A 24074-nucleotide genomic window follows, 5' to 3' on the forward strand; every position below is an offset into this window, starting at 1 on the left:
CATAATACTTGAAGGTGAAAGACTGAAAAAGCTTTCCCTCCAAAAGCAGGAACAAGATCAGAATGTTCAATTTTACCATTTTTATTCAACAGAATATTGGAAGTTATAAATTGTCTTGGTCAGTAAGCCTGCTATAACAGAGTACCATAAACTGGGTGACTTAAATAACAGATGTCTATTTCTCACAGTTCTGAAGGCTGGGAATCTAAGATCAAGGTCTCAGACAGTTTGATTCCTATTAAGGTCTCTTTCGGGTCTGCAGATGACTTCCTCCTTGCTGTATCTTCACATTGCAGACAGAAATATCATCTCTCCTATGTCTTTTCTTAAAAGGGCATTAAGCCCATTCACAGTGCTCTATTTTCATGACCAAATTACCTCCCAAAGGCCCCACCTCCAAATACCAACACATCAAAGATTAGGACTTCAACATACGAATTTGGGGGACAATCAGTCCACAGCACAGCAGTATTGCAGTTAGGCAATAAAAAGGCATAAAAGGCATTCAAATTGGAAAGAAGTAAAATTATCTTTATTCACAGATGACATGATTTTATATGTAGAAAGATAGATTACACACACACACAAAGCTGTTGTAACTAATATACAATTTCAGCAAAGTTGCAGAATACAAAATCAACATAAATCATTTGTTTTTATATACACTTACAATAAACAATCTGAAAAAGGAAATAAGAAAGCAATTCCATTTATAGTAGCATTGAAAGGAATAAAGTCTCTATAAATTAACCAAGGAGATAAAATACTTTGCTGAAAACTATGAAATATTGTTGAAAGAAATTAAAGATAAATAAATAAAAATATGTTCCGTTTTCGTTGATTGTGATATTTAAAGATGTCAGTCCTACTTAAAGGGATCTATACAGTCAATGCAATTCCTATGAAAATCCCAATAATTCCAACCACCTGGGTGGCTCAGTTGGTTGAGTATATGACTCTTGATTTTGGCTCAGGTCATGATTCCTGGGTTGTCATGCTTCACACTGAGTGTGGAACCTGCTTAAAATTCTCTCTCCCCCCTTTTTTCCCTCTCTCTCTCCCTCTGTCCCTTTCCTCCACTCTCTATCTTTAAAAATCTCTGTAATTTTTTTTTAAGAAATAGAAAAATCCACCCTAAGAGACTCTGAATAGCCAAAAAAGAAAAAAAAAAAATCCTGAAAAAGAAAAAAAAATGTTTGAAGTGCTCACACTTCCTGATTTAAAATCTTACCACAAAGCTACAGAAATCAAAACACTGTGGTACTGGCACAAAGACAGACATATAGACTAATAGATAGGACAGAGACCCCATAAATAAGCCCAGAAATAACATAAATACTAAAATGATTTTTGGCAGGGGTACTTACAACATTCAAAGGGAAAAAAGAGTCTTTTCAACAAATGATGCTGGGAAAACTGGATATTCACATAAAAACAATGGACTTACCTAATACCTTATACAACATTAACTAAAAATGTACGAAGACCTAGATATAAGAACTAATAGTATAAAACACTTAGAAGAAAACATTAGGGGTAAAGTTTCATCACATTGAATTTGGCAAAGCTTTCTTGGATATGACACTAAAATTACAAACAACACAGGACAAAATAGACAAACTGGATTCTATCATACAAAACTATTTGCATCAAAAACTATCAACAAAGTTAAAAGCAATTTATAGAATGGGAGAAAATATCTGCAAATCGCATACCTCATAAGGGATTCATATACAGAACATATAAAGAACTCCTAAAACTCAACAGCACCAAAAAAGAAACAAGTCAAATGAAAAATGGGCAAAGGTTGTGATTAAACACTTCTTCAAAGAAGATATAAAGTGACCAATAAACACATGAAGTTAAATGTCAGTAAGTATTAGAGGAATGCACATTAAAAAAAGATGAGGTATAATGTCACAGTACTAGAATGATTATTATTATAAAACAATGACAACAACAACAAAACAAAAAAGTTTTGTTGAGGACGTGGAGAAATTGGAACTCTGTGCATTGCTGGTAGGAATATAAAATGACAAAGACACTGTGGAAAATAATGTGGTGGTTCCTCAGAAAATTAAACACAGAATTACTGTATGGCCCAACAATTCCACTGGTCAAGGGATTTGAACAGATATTTGTTCACTCCTGTTCACAGCAGCATTATTCACAATAGCCAAATGGTGGAAACAATCCAAACAGTCATCAAAAGATGAATGATAAACAAAATGTCATAGAATGGAATGTTATTTAACCTTAAAATGAAATGAAATTCTTATATATACTACTACATAGATGAAGCTTGAAGACCATATACTAAATGAAATAAGCCACATACAGAAGGACAAATATTGTTATGATTCAATTCATGTGAAATGTCCAGAATAGGCAAATCTGTACATACCAAAAGTAAATTAGTGTTTGCCTTAGCATAGGGGACAGGAGATGGGAATGGAGGGTGGCTGCAGATGAGTACTTTCTTTTTAGGTCATGAAAATATTCTGCAATTAGATTGTTACTATCATTTTATAATTCTGTAAATATATTAAAAACCATTGAATTGTACACTTTAAAAGGATCAGCATGGTATGTGAATTATAATTCAATAATGCTGTTGGGGAAAATGCTGGGAATGTTTAAAAATGACAAAAATAAATTTTATATCCATATACAATGTCAGTAGAGTGGCTGAGGTCAGTATCTGGATCCCTTCTCAGTCTCAGATCATCTCCTCTAATCTACCCTCAGTTTTAACCTTGCCCCACTTATTCCTAATTTTTTCTTAATAAGGCCACTGAGGACTCTTTTTCCCCCCTCTGTAGACACCATCTATTCCACCTCTTAGAATTACTAGTTCCTAAATTCAGCTAATTGTTAATGCCAGTCAAGGTTGCTCCTTGGGTAGATATTTCTGCCATGGACTTTTGTCAGAATTTTTTTTTAATATTAGCTCCTCCACTAGTCACTAGCTGCACAAACTTGAGAGATGTATTAAATATTTAAAACTTGGCTTCCTCATCTGCAAAATGAAGACATTATACTTATATTCATTTTCTAGGGTTTGTGATAATTAAATAAAATTGATGCATCTGAAACTCTTAGCCAAGTCTCTGGGTCATCTTAGTGCTTAGTAAGTGCTTTTTATCATTTGATTTTCTATAGTGGAACACTGTCTTCTTTTGTTTTTAAGGGTGCCACTGCCAATTACAGCAAAATTAATCTTACTGGAATGATGTAACAACAAATTTTTTAAAAGTAAAGAAGTAAAAACATTGGGGTGCCTGGGTGGCGCAGTCGGTTAAGCGTCCGACTTCAGCCAGGTCACGATCTCACAGTCCGTGAGTTCGAGCCCCGCGTCGGGCTCTGGGCTGATGGCTCGGAGCCTGGAGCCTGTTTCCGATTCTGTGTCTCCCTCTCTCTCTGCCCCTCCCCCGTTCATGCTCTGTCTCTCTCTGTCCCAAAAATAAATAAAAACGTTGAAAAAAAAAAAAGAAGTAAAAACAAAACAAAGTTTCTGTAGTGTATAGTGTATTAAAAAGAAAAAAAACTTCTCACCCTATAATTTTGACTCTTTCATTCAACATTCATTCAATAAATGTGTGGTAAGCAGAATAATGTTGTGTCCCTCATCCTTAGTGCCTGTTAATACATTACCGTACATGGCAAAAGGGACTTTGAACATGTGATTAAGGTTAAGGACCTTGAGATGGGAAGATTATTCTGGCCCAATCCTTAAAAGTGGAAGATGACAAAAGAAGAATGCTTTGGAAAGATACAATGTGAGGAAGACTCAACCTTCCAATTCCTTAAAAATGGAGGAATGGCTAATTTTGGATGTAAATTTTAAAAAATAAAAAATAAAATTTATAAATAAATAAATAAATAAATAATAATGGAGGAATGGCACCATGAGCCAAATCCAGAGGCCCCTGGAAGCTGGGAGTAGACCTCAGCTTACTGCCAGCAATAAAACACAAGTCTAGGTCCAACAACCACAAAGAACCAAATTCCATCAACAAAGTGAGAAGGAAACAGATTTTTCCCTACAACTTACAGAAAGGGATGTAGCTTCCTGGCATCTTGATTTTAACCCAGTGAAACCCATGTCAGACTTCTGACCTACAGAACTGTAAGCCATTAAATTTGTGTTGTTTTAAGTCACTAAGTTTGTGGTAATGTTAGGACAGAAACTAATACAAAATATTTATTGAGTTGAGGAAGAGTAGGGGCGAGACCGAGAGTTGCCCTATCTAGCCTCCACTGTTATCATCGTACATAATCCTAATACATTTGTCAAAACTAGGAAACCAATATTGGAACATTACTATTAACTGAACTTTGCATTTTATCTAGATTTCACTGATTTTTCCAATGTCTTTTCTTTTTTTTTCTTTTTTCTTTTTTTTCTGTTCCAGAATCCCATCAAGGTTACCACCATTACATTTAGTTATCTACCTCTGGTCTGAGGCAGTTTTTCAGAATTTCTTCATTTTTGTTAATCTTGACAGTTTTGAGCAGTGTTGGTCAGGTATTTTGTAGAAATGTTCCTCAGTTTGGGCTTGTCTGATGTTTGCTCATGGTTGGCTGTGGTTATGAGTTTTGGGGAGGAAGACCACAGAGTTGAAGTGCCATTCTCATCATACCATATTAAGGCTACATGCTATTAACATGACTTATTAGTAATAATAGCCTTGATTAAATAAGTGAAGTAGTGTTTTCCGGGTGTCCCTACCTACAAATTTACACCTCCCATGTCCATACCCTTCTCTTTGGAAGAAAGTAATCAAACAAAATCATCAAGCAAAGCCCTTACACAGGAGGAGACTGGGGTAGGGAGGAAGAATTAAGCTACATGTCTTGGAGGGCAAAGATTCTACATAAATTATTTAAAATTCTTCTATATGTAACATTTGTTAATATTTATTTATTTATTTATTCATTCATTAGTTCATTCATTCATTCACTTATTTATATCAGTATGGACTCCTGGATTTTTATTTTACACTTTAGGTTACAGTCCAATACTATGTTATTGTTTTTGTTGCTCAAATTGTTCCAAATTTGGACATTGGAAGCTCTTTCAAATTAGCTATTATGTCCCTTCAATATGTTCTAATAATTATGTTTCTTGGATACTTCCTTTCTTGTTGGCACCGCTGAATGCTCCAGACTCACCTTCTATTTTCCTTGTCACAATCCTTAGAATCAGCCATTTCTCTAAGAGCCCTGGTTCCTTTTATTGGAGAATGGCATTAGAAATCAAGATCTGGGTGCTAGGTGTGTTTGTTGCTACTGGGGTACCATTGCTTCTAGCTCCTCTTAGTAGACAGAACTAGGATATCATATGTACATACTAACCCATGTATTCTCACTTATATATAATTATTTCTGTATCAACTGGTATCTGTAATAGGCTAAACATGAGCTCATTCTGATGTCTCTGACTCTAACCTAATACCATATAGTTCATTTTAGGGGGTAAGACTTTGAATTATTTTTTCAGAAAAATCAGTTTCATGAATTGAATGATAATTATATGTAGCACCATGGACATTACCTTTCTCTTCAAACCTTCCAGTGGTCCCCCTGATAACATACAGACTAAAATACCAATTCTCAACTTATATATGTATTTTTACAACTTTATTGACATTGGTGTTAATTGACATTGGGTAATTGGGTAATAAATTGCACATGTTTGGGTGTACAATTTGTTGTTTTGACATATGTACATATGTGCTTATACAGCCATCCCACAATTAGAAGAATGATTAATAAAGAATAAATTTACCCATAATTCCTCAGTTTTTTCACTCCCCCTTTCATAATTCCTCTGTCTTCTGCCCCACTCTGCCCCTCTTCCATCCTGAGTCAACCTGCTTTCCATCACTAAAGATTAGTTTGTATTTTACAGAATTTTACATCAATGAAGTCATGTAGTTTGTACACATTTTTTTGTATGTCTGCTTTCACTCTGCATAGTTATTTTGAGGTTTATCCATAATATTCATATATCAATAATTGATTCCTTTTATATTATTGAATAGTATTCAATTGTGTGGGTATAACACAATTTGTTTTTCTATTCACCTGTTGATGGATATTTGGGTTGTTTTTATTTTATGGCTATTACACATAAAACTGTCATAAATACTTATGTACAAGTATTTGTATGAACATGGCTTGATCATTTTGAATATGTTCAACTTATGTCCACACCAGAAGTATATGAGTGCCAGTTTTTCCAAATCCAACACCAAGCCTGGTCAGTCTGTATAATTTTAGATATTCTTGTAGGTGGAAAGTGGGATTTCATTCCTTACTGACATATGATGTTGAATACATTTTTCTTCACTTATTTGTCATCAGTATAACTTTCATTGTTGAAATATCTATAAAAATGGACCATTTTAATGGAAGTGTTGCTTTTTTATTGGGCTTTGGGAATTCTTTATATATTCCAGATACAAGTCTTTTTTAAATATAAATTATTGTCAAATTGATCTATAATACAATACCCAGTGTTCATCCCAGCAAGTGCCCTCCTCAATGCCCATCACCCATTTTCACTCTCCCTATCCCCCGCCCCCCCATCCCTGTTTTCTCTCTGTATTTAAGAGTCTTTTGTGGTTTGCCTCCCTCCCTCTCTGTTTATAACTATTTTTCCCCTTCCCTTCTGCCATGGTCTTCTGTTAGGTCTCTCAAAATGCATATATGAGTGAAAACATATATCTGTCCTCTGACTGACTTATTTCACTCAGCATAATACCTTCCAGTTCCATCCACATTGCTGCAAATGGCATGATTTCATTCTTTCTGGTTGCCAAGTAGTATTCCCTTGTATATATAAGCATATATATATATATATATATATATATATATATATATATATATATTCTTTATCCATTCATCAGTTGATGGACATTTAGGCTCTTTCCATAATTTGGCTATTGTTGAAAGTGCTGCTATAAACATTGGTGTGCATGTGCCCATATGCATTAGCACTCCTGTATCCCCTGGGCAAATTCCTAGTAGTTCTATTGCTGGGTCGTAGGGTAGTTCCATTTTTTGAGGAAACTCCACACTGTTTTCCAGAGCAGCTGCACCAGTTTGCATTCCCACAAACAGTGCAAGAGCTGATTTGTTCATTTTAGCCACTCTGACTGGTGCGAGGTGGTATCTCAGTGTGGTTTTGATTCGTATTTCCCTCATGATGAGTGACATTGAGCATATTTTCATGTGTCTGTTGGCCATCTGGATGTCTTCTTTGAAAATTTGTCTATTCATGTCTTCCACCCATTTCTTCACTGGATTATTTGTTTTTTGGGTGTTGAGTTTGAGAAGTTCTTCATAGATTTTGGATACTAACCTTTTATCAGACATGTCTGAAGGAACCAGCCGAATGAAGTCTCATTCTGCGCTGCCATGAGGACAAAGGTCCTCTCTCGATCAGCCGAATGAAGTCTCATTCTGCGCTGCCATGAGGACAAAGGTCCTCTCTCGGGAATCACTGCAAGGCAGTGACCCGTCGCCAAACCGCCTGCTGCTAGTTTTGCTTTTACTCTCTATTCTCCTTTTCACCTATGGGGAAGCCTGGAAACTGGAGACATATGTAAAATATTTACTAGATCCTAATGATAGGATGTGTATGTGGAGTGATTGGGGCCCTTATACTAATTATGGGATGAGGGGACTTTGCCAGAGGAAATTGATAGGGGGTTTTCAATCACCTTGTATTGGGTTCATTTATAATCAGAAATATTATTCTGTAAGTCATCTTACTAGTACTAGATATACTGCATGGAAAGTTCCTTGGAAATTAGTCAAAGATATGTTTAGATGTTGCCCCTGGCCAAGATATTGCAATGCATTGTGTCCTAAGTTTATGACTAATCCTAAAGGTTGCCATTGTGAAGTGTACAATGGATTAGAAGACAACTTGTACCCTAATGTGTATAAATAAATTGTAAAACTCTGACTGCGTCAATATGAACACAACAACATTGTAAAGCTTCTTAAAAAAGTTATCATGACCCTAAGAACCTGGTGAACTTTACACAAGAATTGTAATAAGATAAATGACCCTGTTTGTGACATTGTTAAAGATTTCTTTTCATTGTATCTACCTTATGTAAACTGAGGAAATAACCTTTGAGGAACTTTCTGTGAACTTTGTACCTTCCCCTTTCCCTGAAAATAATCATGTTAGACTATATATGTCGGTACACTCATGCCTGCCTCATGCCTATCATGTAGAATTAGTTATCCCCCACCTGTTAAGACTCCGGTCCCCAAGTGATAAATAACTCCTTCGCTACCTGCAATAAAGGCTGATGTGCAGAAACTAAAGTGTGACTTCCTTCGCCGACGTCCACCCATCCCATCAGGAACCCTGACTGCTGGAGCTGGTCTCCGGCAAGTGGCGCCCGAACAGGGACCTGAATTGGGTAAGTATATAGAGGATATTTCGGGGTGGAATAGGAGCTTGAGACAGGGTGCTGCAGACCCCTCTATCTTATATAGAGTGAGAGATCTCAAGAACTAAGTAAGTATGGGTAACTCAGAGTCCAAAGAGAGACGATTGTTCATTGATATTATTGTTCATATGCTTAGACAAAGAGGAATAAAGGTAAGTGGATCACAAATTTCTAGATTTTTGCATTTCGTGCAAGAACAATGTCCTTGGTTTCCAGAAGAGGGAACTGTAAATGTGGAAACCTGGGAAAAGGTAGGGCAGCAATTAAAAACTTATTATACTTTACATGGGCCAGAGAAGGTTCCTGTAGATACTTTTTCTCTCTGGAATTTGGTTAGAGATGCCTTAGATCCTGTACATGAGAGTACCAGGTTGGATACTAAAGTTGCAACCTCCTATGGGACCATGCCCTCGAGTTCGAAGGCAGTTATGGCCATGGAAGCCCAAGAAGATTCAGATCAAGAAGGGAATGATATTGATTTAGCTGATGAAGAGATTAAATATGAAATGGAGAAGCAAGGGGAAGATTATCCCCCTCTAGAAAAATTGACCCTTAAGTCATCTTCAAGAAATAATGTCCCTCCTGGAGATTTTATAATTAATGATCACCCTAGACCTCCAGGGAAATTGCCTAATAAAAGCTGTGTCTCCTTAATGCAAAAAACTAAGCTACAAGCTATTGAAGCAGGAGACATAGACTTCTCATTGTGTTTTCCGGTAACATATGGCCCACAGAAGGAGTCTGATCCGAGGGCTGGGGATCCTCAATGGACTCCTGTTCCCTACAAACTCATAAAAGAGCTAAAAATGGCATGTTCAGCTTATGGAGTCAGTGCTCCTTATACCTTAGCATTAGTGGATTCTCTTACAGACTATTGGATGACTCCTTTTGATTGGACTCAGATAGCTAAGAGTTGTCTTTCTGGTGGTCAATACTTGTTATGGAAAGCAGAATAGAAAGAGCAAATCAAACTTTAAAAACATTTATATCTAGATTGCAAGCCTCTGACTTCAAGTATAACTCTCCTCACCACATTCTTACTCATGCTCTATTTGTTCTTAATTATGTTAATCTAGGACATGATGATCTTAATAATATGCAACGACACTGGGAACCAAGAAATACTGTCAAACCTACAGTAATGTGGAAAGACCTTTTATCTGGTAAATGGCAAGGCCCCGATGTCTTGCTCACCTCCGGTCGGGGATATGCATGTGTTTTTCCTAAGGAGGCTGATTCTCCAATTTGGTTACCAGATAGGCATATTAAATATGTAAATTCCTTTCCCAGTAAAGTACCTGTAACCACTAGAAATGAACAAGAGCAGGAAACGGCGCAATTGTGACGAACCCCCTGTTGCAGAATTTAAAAGGCTCTCACTGGAGGAACCTGATCCTTTTCGCCTCAAGACAGCGGCCACCTTGGCTGCTCCCCCTCCAACATGGGGACAGCTTAAGAAGTTGGCTGCTCAAGCTGAACACTTGGTCTTAAGCCAAGGCCGCACACTCAGTCCTTCTGTTTTGTTCGTTGCTATGCTATCAATCCTCGCGTGTCAAGTAAGTACCTGTAGTGCAAAACAATCCTGGGCTTTCTTTCCTAATCCTCCTCACTTTCATCCAGTAACCTGGGATGATAATACTACACATTTTATTGTTAATAATACTGCTATTATGGGGGGTCCAAAAATCGTATACTCTGATTCTCATACTACTCCAACTATTAATTATAATTATACCTACTTGGGAACTTCGCCTTCTATGCCTATTTGTTTTTCTATCCCTACTGTTTGGCCATACTCCCAAAACTTTCCACAATGTGTCGGACTCCAAACCACAGGTATAATTTTTGACCATCCACCACCATCTAAATTTGAATCATCATCTACGAGAGGTAAGCAAAGTCAATCGGAAGAGAGGCATTTACAAATGGTTCGCCTTATAGCACCGGGGATTGAAGCAACTCCGGTAAGAAAGTGGCCTTTCGATAATTACTCTCCTTTTTACCTACCTCACCCTCTTGGCCTACCAGACTGCTCTCAAAAGTTTTTTAGACTTATGCCTAGTGCTCCTTATTGGGTTTCTTGTTATTTTAATTCTACTCGGCCACAAATTCTGCAAGCCATGGACGGGATTACACGCATTTTTGATTGGACTAGTCCTGATCCTTTTGCAGATTATAAGCCTTATTTTAGAAACAAGACAAATTACAAAGGGTGGGATCAAACTCTTCTACCCGATCCAATAAATGTAAATAGAATTTCTACTTCCGGCTGGGTAGCTCCAGTTTTAACTGCAGTAGTGAAAGGACAAACTTACCTCCATAAATATCTTTGGCAGGCTACGGCCGCTTCACATCCAATAACTGCAAGTTATTTTTCTAATAATCAGACTACCTTTGCGAATTATTCAGTGACTACTTGTGTGCAGACGCCTTATGCTTTGCTTGTGTCTCCAACGGCGTACTCCTTAAGCTTTATAATGGACCCAAAAACAAAACTTATAACTACTTCCTGTAAAGAGTGTATTTTAACTAACTGTATGCGCCCCGAACTGAAAGCGAAAGCGTTTGTTTTGCTTCGGCAGCCACCTTACATTATGGTTCCTGTTAATGTTACAGACAGTTGGCACGAAAATTCGGGTTTAGAGGCTCTCCAAAAATTAGATTCACTGATGCGTCCCAAAAGATTTATTGCAGCATTGATTTTAGGCATTACAGCGCTTATTACTATTGTAACATCGCTGACAGTTTCGACCATCGCCCTCGCACAGGAAGTTCATACAGCACACTTTACTAATGAACTTTCGAAAAACGTAACTACAGCACTTACCACCCAAGAAATTATTGACCGAAAATTGGATGACAAAGTAAATGTTCTTGAAGAAGCGGTAATGGCTATTGGACAAGAAATATTAACTTTAAAAATTCAATTGTCTTTGCGATGTCATTCTGATTATAAATGGATCTGCGTAACACCCTTACGTGTAAATGAATCGGAGCATAATTGGGAAAGAGTGCAGAGTCATATTCTAGGAGTCTGGAATCATTCTGATCTGGGCATAGATTTAAGTAAGTTACATAAACAAATTTCAGATATCAATCATGCCTCAGAGGAATTCTCCCCTGAAGGCATAGCACAATCTCTATATGATAATTTTTCTTCATGGGTATCTGGATCCTCACTGACCACTTTGTTGATTAATGTCGGTGTGGCTCTCTTAGTGTTATTAATATGTCTCCTCTTAATTCCAGTCTTCTTCAAAGTCCTCGCCCGAAGTCTCCAAAAGCTAACTGCTGAAGTTCAACTGCTTGCTTTAAAAAATAAAAAAGGGGGAAATGAAGGAACCAGCCGAATGAAGTCTCATTCTGCGCTGCCATGAGGACAAAGGTCCTCTCTCGATCAGCCGAATGAAGTCTCATTCTGCGCTGCCATGAGGACAAAGGTCCTCTCTCGGGAATCACTGCAAGGCAGTGACCCGTCGCCAAACCGCCTGCTGCTAGTTTTGCTTTTACTCTCTATTCTCCTTTTCACCTATGGGGAAGCCTGGAAACTGGAGACATATGTAAAATATTTACTAGATCCTAATGATAGGATGTGTATGTGGAGTGATTGGGGCCCTTATACTAATTATGGGATGAGGGGACTTTGCCAGAGGAAATTGATAGGGGGTTTTCAATCACCTTGTATTGGGTTCATTTATAATCAGAAATATTATTCTGTAAGTCATCTTACTAGTACTAGATATACTGCATGGAAAGTTCCTTGGAAATTAGTCAAAGATATGTTTAGATGTTGCCCCTGGCCAAGATATTGCAATGCATTGTGTCCTAAGTTTATGACTAATCCTAAAGGTTGCCATTGTGAAGTGTACAATGGATTAGAAGACAACTTGTACCCTAATGTGTATAAATAAATTGTAAAACTCTGACTGCGTCAATATGAACACAACAACATTGTAAAGCTTCTTAAAAAAGTTATCATGACCCTAAGAACCTGGTGAACTTTACACAAGAATTGTAATAAGATAAATGACCCTGTTTGTGACATTGTTAAAGATTTCTTTTCATTGTATCTACCTTATGTAAACTGAGGAAATAACCTTTGAGGAACTTTCTGTGAACTTTGTACCTTCCCCTTTCCCTGAAAATAATCATGTTAGACTATATATGTCGGTACACTCATGCCTGCCTCATGCCTATCATGTAGAATTAGTTATCCCCCACCTGTTAAGACTCCGGTCCCCAAGTGATAAATAACTCCTTCGCTACCTGCAATAAAGGCTGATGTGCAGAAACTAAAGTGTGACTTCCTTCGCCGACGTCCACCCATCCCATCAGGAACCCTGACTGCTGGAGCTGGTCTCCGGCACATGTCATTTGCACATCTTTTCCCATTCCATCGGTTGCCTTTTAGTTTTGTTGATTGTTTCCTTTGTAGTGCAGGAGCTTTTTATCTTGATGAGGTACCAATAGTTCATTTTTGCTTTTAATTCCCTTGCCTTTGGAGATGTGTTGAGAAAGAAATTGCTGTACCTGAGGTCAAAGAGATTGTTGCCTGCTTTCTACTCTAGGGTTTTGATGGTTTCCTGTCTCACATTTATGTCTTTCATCCATTTTGAGTTTATTTTTGTGTATGGTGTAAGAAAGTGGTCTAGTTTCATTCTTCTGCATGTTGCTGTCCAGCTCTTCTAGCACCATTTGCTAAAGAGATTGTCTTTTTTCCATTGGATATTCTTTCCTGCTTTGTCAAAGATTGGTTGGCCATACATTTGCGGGTTCAATTCTGGGTTGTCTATTCTAGTCCATTGATCTGAGTGTCTGTTTTTGTGCCAATACCATACTGTCTTGATGATTACAGCTTTGTAATAAAGGCTAAAGTCTGGGATTATGATGACTCCCGCTTTGGTGTTCTTCTTCATTATTACTTTGGCTATTCTGGGTGTTTTGTGGTTCCATACAAATTTTACGATAATTTGTTCTAGCTTTGAGAAGAATGCCAGTACAATTTTGATTGTGACTACATAGAAAGCGTAGATTGCTTTGGGTAGTATTGACATTTTAACAGTATTTATTTTTCCAATCCATAAGCATGGACTATTTTTCCATTTCTTTGTGTCTTCTTCAATTTCCTTCATAAGCTTTCTACACTTTTCAGCATACTGATCTTTTACATCTTTGGTTAGGTTTGTTCCTAGGTATTTTATGGTTTTGGTGCAGTTGTAAATGGAACCAGTTTCTTGATTTCTCTTTCTGTTGCTTCATTATTAGTGGATAAAAATGCAACTGATTTATGTACACTGATTTTGTACCCTGCAATTTTCCCAAATTCATGTGTCAGTTCTAGTAGCCTTTTGGTGGAGTCTTTCAGGTTGTCCAAGTAAAGTATCAGGTTGTCTGCAAAAAGTGAAAGTTTGACTTCTTCTTTGTCAATTTGGATGCCTTTTATTTCATTTTGTTGCCTGATTGTTGAGTCTAGGACTTCCAAGACTATGTTAAACAACAGTGGTGAGGGTGGACATCCCTGTTGTGTTCCTGATCTCAGGGGGGAAGGTCTCATTTTTTCCCCACTGAGGATGGTATTAGCTATGGGCCTTTCATATATGGCTTTTATGATGTTTAAGTATGTTCCTTCTATCCTGACTTTCTTGAGAGTTTTTATTAAGAAAGGATGCTGTATTTTGTCAAATGCTTTTTCTGCATCTATTGACAAGATCATATGGTTCTTATCCTTTCTTTTATTAATGTGATGTGTCACATTGATTTGTGGATATTGAACCAGCCCTGTAGTCCAGGAATGAATCCTACTTGATCATGGTAAATAATTCTTTTTTTTCTTTTTTTTAATATGAAATTTATTGTCAAATTTGTTTTCTTACAACACTCACTGCTCATCTCAACAGGTGCCCTCCTCAATGCTCATCACCCACTTTCCCCACCCTCCCACCCCCCCATTAACCCTCAGTTTATTCTCAGTTTTTAAGAGTCTCTTATGGTTTGGCCCCCTCCCTCTCTAATCTTTTCCTTCCCCTCCCCCATGGTCTTCTGTTAAGTTTCTCAGGATCCACATAAGAGTGAAACTAAAAGGCAACCGACAGTATGGGAGAAGATATTTGCAAATGACATATCAGACAAAGGGCTAGTATCCAAAATCTATAAAGAACTCACCAAACTCCACACCCAAAAACCAGATAATCCAGTGAAGAAATTGGCAGAAAGCATGAATAGACACTTCTCTGAAGAAGACATTCAGATGGTCAACAGGCACATGAAAAGATGCTCAATGTCACTTCTCATCAGGGAAATACAAATCAAAACGACACTCAGACATCACCTCACACCAGTCAGAGTAGCTAAAACGAACAAATTAGGTAAATAATCTTTTCAATATATTGTTGAATTTGGTTTGCTAGTATGTTGTTGAGAACTTTTGCATCCATATTCATCAGGGATATTGGCTTGTAATCCTTCTTTTTTGTGGGGTCTCAGGTTTGGGAATCAAGGTAATGTTGGCTTCATAGAATGAGTCTGGAAGTTTTCCTTCCATTTCTATTTTTTGAAACAGCTTGAGAATGATAGGTATTAACTCTGCTTTAAATGTCTGGTAGAATTCCCCTGGGAAGCCATCTATCCCATGACTTACTTGTTGGGAGATTTTTGGTAACTGATTCAATTTCTTCACTACTTGTCAGTCCGTTCAAATTTTCTATTTATTCCTGTTTCAGTTTTGGTAGTTTATATGTTTCTAGGAATTTTTCCATTTCTTCCAGGTTGTCCAGTTTCTTGGCATATAATTTTTCATAGTATTCTCTGATAATTGCTTGTATTTCTGAAGGATTAGTTGTGACAAATTCATTTTCATTTGTGATTTTATCTATTTGGGTCCTCTCTCTTTTCTTTTTGAGAAGTCTGGCTAGGAGGTTATCATTTTTTTTTTATCTTTTCAAAAAACCAACTCTTAGTTTAATTGTCCATTCTATTGATTTTTTGGATTCTATATTGTTCATTTCTGCTCTGATCTTTATTATTTCTCTTCTTCTGCTGGGTTTGGGGGTTTCTTTGCTGTTCTGCTTCTACTTCCTTTCAGTGTGCTGTTAGATTTTGTATTTGGGATTTTTCTTGTTTCTTCAGATAGGCCTGGACTGCAATCTATTTTCCTCTTAGGATTGCCTTTGTTGTATCCCAAAGGGTTTGAATTCTTGTGTTTTCATTTTTGTTCATTTCCATAGAAGTTTTAATTTCTTCTTTAATTACCTGCTTGACCCATTTGCTTCTTAGTAGATGTTCTTTAGCCTCCATGCTTTTGGAGGTTTTGCAGCCTTATTCCTGTGGTTGATTTCACGTTTCATAGCATTGTGGTCTGAAAGTGTTCATGGTATGATCTCAATTATTTTATATTATTGCAGGCTGTTTTCTGACCCAGTATGTGATCTATCTTGGAGAATGTTCCATATGTATTTCAGAAGAATGTGTATTCTGCTGCTTTAGGAAGAAAAGTTCTAAATATATCTGTCAGGTCCACCTGGTCCAGTGTATCATTTAGGGTCCTTGTTTCTTTATTTTCTATGTTTCTGTTTATTTTATTTTCTGTCTAGATTATCTGTCCATTGTTGTAAGTGGAGTATTAAAGTCCCCTGCAATGATCACATTCTTACCAATAAGATTGTTTATGTTTGTGATTGTTTTATATATTTGGGTCCTTCTGAATTCAGTGCATAAATGCATATAATTATTAGCTCTTCTTGATGGATAGACCCAATAAATTATGATATAATGTACTTTTCCATTTCTTGTTACAGGATTCAGTTTAAAATCTAGTTTGTCTGATATGAATATGGCTATGCCAGCTTTCTTTTGACTTCCAGTAGCATGATAGATAATTCTCCATCTCCCCACTTTCAATCTGAAGGTGTCCTCAGGTCCAAAATGAGTCTCCTGTAGATAGCAAATAGATGAGTCTTGTTTTTTACCCATTCTGATACCCTATGTCTTTTGGTTGGAACATTTAGTCCATTACATTCAGTATTATTATTGAAAGATATGGGTTTAGAATCATTGTGTTATCTGTAGGTTTCCTGCTTGTAGTGATGTCTCCATTCATTTGTGGACTTTGCAACATTCCACTCACAGAGTTCCCCTTAGGATCTCTTGTAGGGCTGGTTTAGTGGTGATGAATTCTCTCAGTTTTTGTTTGGGTAAAACTTTCTCTCTCCTTCTATTCTGACTTACAGGCTTGCTGGATAAAGGATTATTGGCTGAATATTTTTCCTATCCAGCACATTGAAAATTTCCTGCCACTCTTTTCTGGCCTGCCAAGTTTCAGTAGATAGATCTGCTACTATCATTATGTGTCTACCTTGTAGTTTAAGGCCCGTTTATCCCTGGCCGCTTTCAGAATTCTCTCTTTATCTTTGTATTTTGCCAGTTTGATATGTCATGCAGAAGACCTATTCAAGTTATGTCTGAAGGGAGTTCTCTTTGCCTCTTGGATTTCAATGTCTGTTTCCTTCCCCAAATTGGGGAAGTTATCAGCTATGATTTGTTCAAACACATCTTCAGCCCCTTTCTCTTTCTTCTTCTTTTGGAACCCCTATGATATGGATATTGTTCCCTTTCATTGAATCACTTAGTTCTCTAATTCTTCCCTCATGATCCAGAATGTTTTTATCTCTATTTTTCTCAGCTTCATCTTTTTCCATAAATTTATCTTGTATTTCGCCTATTCTCCCCTCTGCCTCAATTCTCACTGTCACTGCCTCTAGTTTATTTTGCACCTCATTATAGCATTTTTTTAGTTCATCATGACTATTTTTTAGTTCCTTGATCTCTGCAACAATAGATTCTCTGCTGTCTTCTATACTTTTTTCAAGCCCAGTGATTAATCTTATGACTATGATTGTAAATTCTTGTTCAGTTATATTGTTTATATCTGTTTGATCAATTATTTAGCTGTTATTTCTTCCTGGAATTTCTTTTGAGAATTCTTCTGTTTCATCATTTTGACTAGTTTTCTGTCCCTTGTGTGTTTTCAAAGCTTGTTATGTAGCCTGTACCTGTGAGCACTACTGTATTAAAGAAGGGTCATACATTGTCCAGGGCCTGGCCCTTCAGGAGGTGGTTTGGGGAGTGTTACTTGCTCTCTGTTATTGTGACTTTGGTTACTTTATCTCCTTACTCATAGTAATGTTTTAGACCCTCTACCAGGTGTGCATTGATTTGTACGTTGAAGTAGCCCTGGGAAGGAAAACAAGCAACACACAAACAAACAAAAACAAAAAGCAAAAACAAAAAAAACATAAACACCAGCTACAAGTAAACACCAGAGAGGAGGTAGTGTTGATGAAAGAGCATGTACAAAGAGAGAAATGACAGGGGTGGGGAAAAATAAAAAAATAAAAATTGACCAGACAGAGCAACTATAAGGCTTAATCCAGAAAGAGAGAAAAGAAAACAAAGTAGGTGGGGAGACAGAAAAGAAAGTAGAATTGACCAGACACAGAAACTATAAAACTTAATCCAGAGAGAGAATAAGGAAAGTAAAGAAGGAGGTAGGGAAAAAGAAGGGGAAATCAAATTGACCAGAGAGAAACTATATGGCTAATCCAGAGAGAGAGAAAGAAAAATACAGAAGGAGGTGTAGAATATGTATGGAGTCCGATAATTAAATCAGGCAATGTAACAGCACTGGAGCAAACATTGACAGAATTGAAGGGAGAAGTAGTTCCATAATAATAGTTGAATATTTCAACATACCATTTTAAATAATGGAAAGAACATAGAGAAAGAATATTAATATGAATATAAATAGATAGTTCTAACAACATTATAACCAACTAGATCTAATATGCATATATAGAGCACCCCACCCAACATTAGAATTTGCATTCTTCTCAAGTGCACATGGAACATTTCCCAGGATGGACTATATATTAGGCCACAAAATAAGTCTTAATAAATTTTTAAAAATTAAAATAATGCAGAGTATCATCTCCAATCTCAAAGGAATAAACTAGAAACAAGTGAAAAAACAAAAAAGAAAGAAAGAAAGAAAAACTAGAAAAATCAGATACGTGGAAATGAAAATACTCTAAAGCAATGGGTCAAAGAAGAATCACAAAGAAAATTAGAAAATATTTAGAGGTGAATAAAAGAAAAAACAACATACCAAAACTCATGGGATGTAGCAAGAACAATGCTCAAAGGGAAACATGTAGCTGTAAATAGCTACATTTAAAGAGAAGAATTCAAATTTAATAACCTAACTTTACATCAGAATGATCTATAAAAAGAGAAAACTGAACTTCCTTAGGCAAAATTAAAGAAAGAAAATAATAAAAGTTAGAATGGAGATGAGTGAAATCAAAAAGAAAAATAGAAAATCAATAAAGCCAAAAGTTAGTTTTTTGAAAAGATAACAAAATTCACAAAATTTTAGCTATACTGACAAAGAAGAAGGTGCAGATTTCACAAAAATAAAAAGATTATAAGATAATACTATGAATAATTATAACCATCAAATTATATAACCTAATGATGTGGACAAATTCCTAAGAAAACATTAAACATTATTAAACTAAAAGAAAAAGAAATATAAAATCTAAAATGATCTGTAACAAGTAAAGAGATTGAATCAGTAATCAAAAACCTTCTAACAAAGAAATATCCAGGACCAGATGGCTTCACTGTTGAGTTCTCCCAAACAACAAGAAGTGAACAACAATCTTTCATAAACTCTTCCAAAAAAAAAAAAAAAAGGAGAGAAAACTTCCTAACTCATTCTTATAGAGCCAGCATTACCCTGATATCAAAGTCAGAAGACGTCACAAGAAAAGAAAATTACAAACCAACATCTCTTTATAAATATAGATGAAAAAATCCTTAACAAGATATAGCAAACAAAATCCTATGACATATTAAAATTATAATATACCATGACCATGTGGTATTTATGCCTGGAATTGCAAAGATGGTTCAAAATAAGAAAATGGATCAATGTAATAGATTGATACTTTAAAGAAGGAATTAGGGTGAAAGAACCCATATGATCAGTTAGATTGATGTAGAAAAGGCATTTGGCAAAATCCAACATCGTTCCATGTTTAAAAAAAGAAACATTCAGAGACTACGTGGGAAGATGGCGGCTTAGGAGGACTCTGGGCTCACTGCGCATCCTGCTGATCACTTAGATTCCACCTACATCTGCCTAACTAACCCAGAAAACCACCAGAAACTAGCAGAATGGAGTCTCCGGAGTCAAGCGCAGATGAGAAGCCCACAGAAGAGGGTAGGAAGGGCGGAGAGGCCGTGTGCACTCCACGGACTGGCAGGAGGGAGCTAGGGCGGAGGGGCAGCCCACCGGCCAAGCAGAGACCCGGAGTCTGGCTGGCAAAAGCGGAGGGGCCAGACGAAGTGTGTTCCGACAGCAAGCGGGACTTGCTTAGCATCTGGGAGGTCATAAGTTAACAGCTCTGCTCAGAAAGCAGGAAGCCTGGAGGACAAAGGGAGGGAGAGTTGCTGAGCCCCGGGGACGACAGAGCTCAGTTTGGTGGGGAACAAAGGCGCTCGCCAGCGCCATCTCCTTCACCCATACTCCAGCCAAAATCCCAAAGGGAACCAGTCCCTGCCAGGGAACTTGCTTGCTCCGTGCAAACACCCAACGTGGTGCTTCTGTGGAGCCACCCCTCTGGCAGTGGGTCTGACTCCCTCCGCTGCCACAGGGCCCCTCTTGAAGTGGATCACCTAAGGAGAAGTGAGCTAAGCCTGCCCCTCCTGCCCCTGTGCACCTTGCCTACCCACCCCAGCTAATACGCCAGATCCCCAGCACCACAAGCCTGGCAGTGTGCAAGTAGCCCAGACGGGCCATGCCACCCCACAGTGAATCCCGCCCCTAGGAGAGGGGGAGAGCAGGCACACGCCAGTCTGACTGTGGCCCCAGCGTTGGGCAGGAGGCAGACATCAGGTCTGACTGTGGGCCCGCCCACCAACTCCAGTTATACACCACAGCACAGGGGAAGTGCCCTGCAGGTCCTCACCACTCCAGGGACTATCCAAAATGACCAAACGGAAGAATTCCCCTCAGAAGAATCTCCAGGAAATAACAACAGCTAATGAACTGATCAAAAAGGATTTAAATAATATAACAGAAAGTGAATTTAGAATAATAGTCATAAAATTAATTGCTGGGCTTGAAAACAGTATAGAGGACAGCAGAGAAGCTCTTGCTACAGAGATCAAGGGACTAAGGAACAGTCAGGAGGAGCTGAAAAATGCTTTAAACGAAATGCAAAACAAAATGGAAATGACAGCTCGGATTGAAGAGGCAGAGGAGAGAATAGGTGAACTAGAAGATAAAGTTGTGGAAAAAGAGGAAGCTGAGAAAAAGAGAGATAAAAATATCCAGGAGTATGAGGGGAAAATTAGAGAACTAAGTGACACACTAAAAAGAAATAATATACGCATAATTGGTATCCCAGAGGAGGAAAAGAGAGGGAAAGGTGCTGAAGGGGTACTTGAAGAAATCATAGCTGAGAACTTCCCTGAACTGGGGAAGGAAAAAGGCATCGAAATCCAAGAGGCACAGAGAACTCCCTTCAGACGTAACTTGAATCGATCTTCTGCACGACATATCATAGTGAAACTGGCAAAATACAAGGATAAAGAGAAAATTCTGAAAGCAGCAAGGGATAAACGTGCCCTCACATATAAAGGGAAACCTATAAGACTCGTGACTGATCTCTCTTTTGAAACTTGGCAGGCCAAAAAGGATTGGCACGAGATCTTCAATGTGTTGAACAGAAAAAATATGCAGCCGAGAATCCTTTATCCAGCAAGTCTGTCATTTAGAATAGAAGGAGAGATAAAGGTCTTCCCAAACAAACAAAAACTGAAGGAATTTGTCACCACTAAACCAGCCCTACAAGAGATCCTAAGGGGGATCCTGTGAGACAAAGTACCAGAGACATCGCTACAAGCATAAAACATACAGACATCACAATGACTCTAAACCCATTTCTTTCTATAATAACGCTGAATGTAAATGGATTAAATGCACCAACCAAAAGACATGGGGTTTCAAAATGGTTAAAAAAACAAGACCCATCTATTTGCTGTCTACAAGAGACTCATTTTAGACCTGAGGACACCTTTAGATTGAAAGTAAGGGGATGGAGAACTATTTATCATGCGACTGGAAGCCAAAAGAAAGCTGGAGTAGCCATACTTATATCAGACAAACTAGACTTTAAATTAAAGGCTGTAACAAGAGATGAAGAAGGGCATTATATAATAATTACAGGGTCTATCCATCAGGAAGAGCTAACAATTATAAATGTCTATGCGCCGAATACCGGAGCCCCCAAATATATAAAACAATTACTCACAAACATAAGCAACCTTATTGATAAGAATGTGGTAATTGCAGGGGACCTTAACACTCCACTTACAGAAATGGATAGGTCATCTAGACACACGGTCAATAAAGAAACAAGGGCCCTGAATGATGCATTGGATCAGATGGACTTGACAGATATATTTAGAACTCTGCATCCCAAAGCAACAGAATAGACTTTCTTCTCGAGTGCACATGGAACATTCTCCAAGATAGATCATATATTGGGTCACAAAACAGCCCTTCATAAGTATACAAGAATTGAAATTATACCATGCATACTTTCAGACCACGATGCCATGAAGCTTGAAATCAACCACAGGAAAAAGTCTGGAAAACCTCCAAAAGCATGGAGGTTAAAGAACACCCTACTAAAGAATGAGTGGGTCAACCAGACAATTAGAGAAGAAATTAAAAAATATATGGAAACAAACGAAAATGAAAATACAACAATCCAAAAGCTTTGGGATACAGCGAAGGCAGTCCTGAGAGGAAAATACATTGCAATCCAGGCCCATCTCAAGAAACAAGAAAAATCCCAAATCCTAAATCTAACAGCACACCTAAAGGAAATAGAAGCAGAACAGCAAAGGCAGCCTAAACCCAGCAGAAGAAGAGAAATAATAAAGATCAGAGCAGAAATAAACAATATAGAATCTAAAAAAACTGTAGAGCAGATCAACGAAACCAAGAGTTGGTTTTTTGAAAAAATAAACAAAATTGACAAACCTCTAGGCAGGCTTCTCAAAAAGAAAAGGGAGATGACCCAAATAGATAAAATCATGAATGAAAATGGAATTATTACAACCAATCCCTCAGAGATACAAACAATTATCAGGGAATACTATGAAAAATTATATGCCAACAAATTGGACAACCTGGAAGAAATGGACAAATTCCTAAACACTCAACTCTTCCAAAACTCAATCAGGAGGAAATAGAAAGCTTGAAGAGACCCATAACCAGCTAAGAAATTGAATCAGTTATCAAAAATCTCCCAACAAATAAGAGTCCAGGACCAGACGGCTTCCCAGGGGAGTTCTACCAGACGTTTAAAGCGAGATAATACCTATCCTTCTCAAGCTATTCCAAGAAATAGAAAGGGAAGGAAAACTTCCAGACTCATTCTATGAAGCCAATATTACTTTGATTCCTAAACCAGACAGACACCCAGTAAAAAAAGAGAACTACAGGCCAATATCCCTGATGAATTATGGATGCAAAAATTCTCAATAAGATACTAGCAAATCGAATTCAACAGCATATAAAAAGAATTATTCACCAGGATCAAGTGGGATTCATTCCTGGGATGCAGGGCTGGTTCAACATTTGCAAATCAATCAACGTGATACATCACATTAATAAAAGAAAAGATAAGAACCATATGATCCTGTCAATTGATGCAGAAAAGGCCTTTGACAAAATTCAGCACCCTTTTTTAATAAAAACCTTGAGAAAGTCGGGATAGAAGGAACATACTTAAAGATCATAAAAGCCATTTATGAAAAGCCCACAGCTAACATCCTCCTCAACGGGGAAAAACTGAGAGCTTTTTCCCTGAGATCAGGAACACGACAGGGATGCCCACTCTCACCGATGTTGTTTAACATAGTGCTGGAAGTTCTAGCATCAGCAATCAGACAACAAAAGGAAATCAAAGGCATCAAAATTGGCAAAGATGAAGTCAAGCTTTTGCTTTTTGCAGATGACATGATATTATACATGGAAAATCTGATAGACTCCACCAAAAGTCTGCTAGAACTGATACATGAATTCAGCAAAGTTGCAGGATACAAAATCAATGTACAGAAATCAGTTGCATTCTTATACACTAACAATGAAGCAACAGAAAGACAAATAAAGAAACTGATCCCATTCACAATTGCACCAAGAAGCATAAAATACCTAGGAATAAATCTAACCAAAGATGTAAAAGATCTGTATGCTGGAAACTATAGAAAGCTTATGAAGGTAATTGAAGAAGATATAAAGAAATGGAAAGACATTCCCTGCTCATGGATTGGAAGAATAAATATTGTCAAAATGTCAATACTACCCAAAGCTATCTACACATTCAATGCAATCCCAATCAAAATTGCACCAGCATTCTTCTCAAAGCTAGAACAAGCAATTCTAAAATTCATATGGAAACACAAAAGACCCCAAATAGCCAAAGTAATTTTGAAGAAGAAGACCAAAGCAGGAGGCATCACAAT

General features: G+C 37.5%; 1 protein-coding gene and 1 long non-coding RNA gene across 11 annotated transcripts in view; both read left to right on the forward strand.

The window, feature by feature from the left end:
* Positions 1-24074, forward strand: part of LOC109499610 — a 146926-nt gene that overhangs the window by 67125 nt on the left and 55727 nt on the right. The window lies entirely within an intron of this gene.
* On the forward strand, positions 7383-12769 carry LOC109502777 (endogenous retrovirus group K member 7 Env polyprotein-like). 7 transcript variants are annotated; one of them, XM_045057205.1, is made up of 4 exons: positions 7383-8447; positions 9554-9640; positions 9768-10033; positions 10314-12769. In XM_045057205.1, exon 4 carries the CDS (start codon positions 10403-10405, stop codon positions 11852-11854), a length of 1452 nt encoding a protein of 483 aa, XP_044913140.1. In that variant the 5' UTR covers positions 7383-8447; positions 9554-9640; positions 9768-10033; positions 10314-10402; the 3' UTR covers positions 11855-12769. The 7 variants fall into 7 exon arrangements, 6 of the variants coding, with proteins under 6 accessions (XP_044913140.1, XP_044913141.1, XP_044913139.1 ...); XM_045057206.1 differs by lacking the exon at positions 9554-9640; XM_045057204.1 differs by lacking the exon at positions 7383-8447 and having other exon boundaries at positions 8460-9640.

The sequence above is a fragment of the Felis catus genome, chromosome B2 (genome assembly GCF_018350175.1).
Source record: "Felis catus isolate Fca126 chromosome B2, F.catus_Fca126_mat1.0, whole genome shotgun sequence".
NCBI lineage: Eukaryota > Metazoa > Chordata > Mammalia > Carnivora > Felidae > Felis > Felis catus.